This window comes from Corvus brachyrhynchos, unplaced genomic scaffold, assembly GCF_000691975.1.
Source record: "Corvus brachyrhynchos isolate BGI_N302 unplaced genomic scaffold, ASM69197v1 scaffold149, whole genome shotgun sequence".
Taxonomy (NCBI): domain Eukaryota; kingdom Metazoa; phylum Chordata; class Aves; order Passeriformes; family Corvidae; genus Corvus; species Corvus brachyrhynchos.
Window position 1 is genome coordinate 433 of NW_008240021.1, and position 4,390 is coordinate 4,822.

Here is a 4,390-nt window from a genome sequence, read left to right on the forward strand (position 1 = left end):
AACTTCAGGCCATTTCCTGTCATCCTTTCCCTTGGACAGGGCAGTACAGACCGACCTGAGTTGTGGGAGCCTGGCAGACCCTCCAGAGCACTGACCCCGTTAATCAGCTCCCTCAGAGCTCTTTCCATGTCCTTCCCAGCTACTTCCCCCAGCAATCCGCAGGAACCACATTTTCAAGCTGTGCCATGAATGTTCAGCCACAGCTACAGAAACTCAAGGCAGCTTCAGCATCTTCCTCCCTCAGGGCTGTGCTTTCCCAACCAAAACACTCGGCACCGTCTCCACAAGAAGGAAGAATTTTATTGTTTCCATGTGACAGGTTTCCCCGGGAATGACCAGGACAGCTCTCTAGACAGTCTCTCTCATGATTTTGGTGAGTTTCTGGATCTTGGACCTTGTTGACATGTCCACATACTTCTCCCCAATATTGACAATCATGCCACCAAGGATTGATGGATCAGTCTAAGGAAGAAACAGTGAACAAAAAGTGGATTAGCAGGAGATTGTTACCACAGGATACAAGTTTTACACTAGCAAAAAAACCCCAGAGCTTTTCAAAGAGTCTTTTTTGAGATAACTTTGTGGCCATTGCATTCCAAAGTGACAATTTTAGGAATTAAAACATCATCATGTCTACAGGAAAACACGGAACTATGTAACAAAGCAACTGGATTCAATAAAATCTTTTGTTTTTATCAAAATCAGAGACATAGAAGCCCTTTACATAAACTTAGTGAAATCTATTTGCAAGTCAAAAATCCAGACCTTGGTCTCCAGCTTCAACACCTCTCCTTTAGATAAGAACCCGTTCAGAGCACTTTTCAGTTCAGTGAGGCTGGCTTCATCCAAGGGCTGAAAAAAAGCAACAGAAGAGAAGAACTTAAAAATATTCAAATGGTATAATGAGGACCCAAATTTTCTCCTCAGGTCTCTTGGAAGACATACGTCCACCAGGAAGGCAGTGTTCTGTAACAGGGATAACCCAAGGACAACACAGGAACAACAACCACTTTGTGCCCTCCTTATTTCATGGAACATTTTCCTGTTTGAAAGAACAGGGGCAGCTCCATGTGCAGCCCAGCCTGACTTTTGTCAGCCCCTGCGTTCACACACAGGGAGATAAAACGTGACCTGTGGAGCTGCAGTGGAACGAACAGGTCTCATTTTGGAGCAGGCACTGCTGGATATCAACCCCTGCTTTGCAGCAATTTGGAAAGCTTGGCAGAGGTGAGACACGTCCTCACTGCTCTCACAGCAAGTACTCCAATCACAGAGCGCAGCATTAACCGGGAGAGGTTTGTCTTTTGTCCCACTCCCTGCTGCCTTGATCCAGAGCTTCCCAGCCCACCTGCGCCGTGGTCACCGTGCACACCACTTCTCCTCGGAAGGCGCTCATGATCTTCCCGAAGGCAGAGACGATGCCCGGGGTGTAACGCAGGCGGCCGTTCTCAGCCAGCAGATCTGCAAAACAGCCACGCATCGAGGGCTTAAAGCACCACCAGAGGTGGGTCCGGGCAGCCAACAGCAATTCCAAAGCATGGCGCTGCTGGGATGCTCTCCTGAAGTCACTCACTCATCAAGTTGACAGTGATTGGGGACATCCTCTCTTTTGCCAGAGCGTCATTCACGGCTTTTTGTTTCACTGAGCTCTTGGTGTGAGGGTTCATCACCACGCTGGCCAGCTTGGGGTCCTTCAGGAGGCTCTGGGGGAATACACAAGGATGGGACAAAGGCCAGGAGTTTTCCAGGCATTACAAAGCTCACCTGGAGCAGCCAGGGCAGGCAACACAGGTATTCCTGGAGTGAGAACAAAGAGCTCTGGAGCTGATGAGAGGTGAAATGGCAGCTCCAGGTATAAAATCAGGGAATGGTTTGGATTGGAAGGGACCTTAAAGACTGGACAGACCTAGACCCACCCCCTACCATGGGCAGGGACACCTTCCCCTATCCCAGGTTGCTCCAAGCCCCATCCAACCTGGCCTTGAACACTTCCAGGGGTGGGGCAGCCACAGCTGCTCTGGGCACCCTGTGCCAGGGCCTGCCCACCCTCACGAGGGGGAATTCCTTCCCAATATCCCATTTAAACACCAGGGCCACAGGCAGGCAGTACAGGTGCCAGTGGGTTGGGAGTCTCACAGGTTGCAGGAGCCCAGCCCCTCCCTACTGAGGGGCAGCAGGGAAGCCCACCTGCAGGAACCCTGGCTGTGGAACACCTTACCCACACCCGGGTCAGCTCCTTCTCCACCTGCTCCAGCTTCTTCTGCTTGCTGGCTGCCGAGTAGAGGGCGGTGGCATAGCGCCCTTCCAGCCCGTACACCTGGATGGGCGGCTGCAGGAGCAAGGGAGGGAGCTGAGCGGGGGATCCGTGTCCCTGGGGGGTCCCTGTGCCCACAATGTCCCGTGTCCCTGGTGTCCCTGCGGGGTCCCTGTGCCCACAATGTCCCGTGTCCCTGGGGGGTCCCTGTGCCCACAATGTCCCGTGTCCCTGGTGTCCCTGCGGGGTCCCTGTGCCCACAATGTCCCGTGTCCCTGGGGGGTCCCTGTGCCCACAATGTCCCGTGTCCCTGGTGTCCCTGCGGGGTCCCTGTGCCCACAATGTCCCGTGTCCCTGGGGGGTCCCTGTGCCCACAATGTCCCGTGTCCCTGGTGTCCCTGCGGGGTCCCTGTGCCCACAATGTCCCGTGTCCCTGGGGGGTCCCTGTGCCCACAATGTCCCGTGTCCCTGGTGTCCCTGCGGGGTCCCTGTGCCCACAATGTCCCGTGTCCCTGGGGGGTCCCTGTGCCCACAATGTCCCGTGTCCCTGGTGTCCCTGCGGGGTCCCTGTGCCCACAATGTCCCGTGTCCCTGGGGGGTCCCTGTGCCCACAATGTCCCGTGTCCCTGGTGTCCCTGCGGGGTCCCTGTGCCCACAATGTCCCGTGTCCCTGGGGGGTCCCTGTGCCCACAATGTCCCGTGTCCCTGGTGTCCCTGCGGGGTCCCTGTGCCCACAATGTCCCGTGTCCCTGGGGGGTCCCTGTGCCCACAATGTCCCGTGTCCCTGGTGTCCCTGCGGGGTCCCTGTGCCCACAATGTCCCGTGTCCCTGGGGGGTCCCTGTGCCCACAATGTCCCGTGTCCCTGGTGTCCCTGCGGGGTCCCTGTGCCCACAATGTCCCGTGTCCCTGGGGGGTCCCTGTGCCCACAATGTCCCGTGTCCCTGGTGTCCCTGCGGGGTCCCTGTGCCCACAATGTCCCGTGTCCCTGGGGGGTCCCTGTGCCCACAATGTCCCGTGTCCCTGGTGTCCCTGCGGGGTCCCTGTGCCCACAATGTCCCGTGTCCCTGGGGGGTCCCTGTGCCCACAATGTCCCGTGTCCCTGGTGTCCCTGTGTTGTCTCTGTGCCCTCAGTGTCACTGTCAGTGTCCCTTTGCCGAGTGTCCCTGTGCCCCCGATATCCCTGTGCCCTCAGTGTCACTGTCAGTGTCCCTATCCCTATCTGCCCAGTGTTCCTGTCCCCACAGTGGCCCTGTGCTGTCGGTGGCCCTGTGCTCTGGTGTCCTCCATGGACTTCTCCAGCATGGGTGCTTCCCATAGGATCAGTTCCTCAGGATCGAGTTGCTTCAGTGTGGGTCCTTTTCCATGGGGTCAGCCCTTCAGGAACTGCTCCAGCAGGGGCCCCCTTTCACATGGGATCCCAAGTCCTTCCAGAAAACCTCCAGTGTGGGCTTCTCTCTCCACAGGGCCTCAGATCCCTGCCAGGAGATGCTCCAGGGTGGAATTCCCATGGGATCACAGCTTCTTTTGTGCATCCCCTGCTCTGGTGTGGGCTCCTCCAGGGGCTGCAGGTGGATCTCAGCTCCCCCATGGACCTCCAGGGGCTGCACCTGCCTGAGCCCCTCCTGTCCCTCCATTCAGGAGAGCGAATGGAGCATCCCACGAGTTCTTCCTGACTCAAGATAACTGTGCTTCCCTCACAAAAACCTCCAAAACGCGGGATTTATTTCCTTCCCGTGGATAAACTACATCCCAAGCGCTCCCAAGGCAAAGGATTTTCCAGGTGGAGCAAGGCAGGCAGCTCTGTCCCTCTCTCTGGTGACCTTGAGCAGCTCGCTCAGGTCCCGCCGGTGCTGAATTACCTAGAGTGCTTCATCTCTTCCTCTCCCTAATCCTTCCGTCTCTTTTTCTCCGCAGAGCTGGCACCGAGTCGGAGTCATTTATTGCCCGCATGGTGCCGGGCTCGGGCGGTGGCTGCCATGGAGATGCGGAGCCTGGCGGGGATGGATGGCTGCGGGAATTCTGCGGGGCGGGATCCAAGCGCTAGGTGCTGCTCTCGCTCCGGATTCCGAGCGCAGGGATCGTTTCAGGACGTCAGAACAGAGTTCGAGCGAGGCTCCTTAGGAAACGCGGTTCAG

At 57.1% G+C, this 4,390-nt stretch overlaps 1 protein-coding gene across 1 annotated transcript; it reads right to left on the reverse strand.

Annotated features, from left to right (window-relative positions):
* Positions 1–280: 280 nt before the first annotated feature.
* On the reverse strand, positions 281–4,205 carry ATP5O (ATP synthase, H+ transporting, mitochondrial F1 complex, O subunit). Its single transcript, XM_008640688.1, has 7 exons — positions 4,179–4,205; positions 4,076–4,114; positions 2,219–2,329; positions 1,574–1,703; positions 1,349–1,461; positions 766–852; positions 281–462 (listed from the first exon to the last, which is right to left on the reverse strand). The coding sequence occupies exons 1-7, from the start codon at positions 4,203–4,205 to the stop codon at positions 349–351; spliced, it is 621 nt and encodes a 206-aa protein (XP_008638910.1). The 3' UTR covers positions 281–348.
* Positions 4,206–4,390: the final 185 nt, after the last annotated feature.

What these genes read in the sequence shown, in the direction of transcription:
- ATP5O (XM_008640688.1), bottom strand. Translation starts at nt 4,205, where the DNA reads ATGCGGGCAATAAATGACTCCGACTCG. An exon ending in GCACGGTGACCACGGCGCAG is followed by an intron (nt 853 to 1,348) that starts GTGGGCTGGGAA and finishes GCTTTTTTTCAG; the next exon opens with CCCTTGGATGAAGCCAGCCT. An exon ending in TGTTGAAGCTGGAGACCAAG is followed by an intron (nt 463 to 765) that starts GTCTGGATTTTT and finishes TTTCTTCCTTAG; the next exon opens with ACTGATCCATCAATCCTTGG.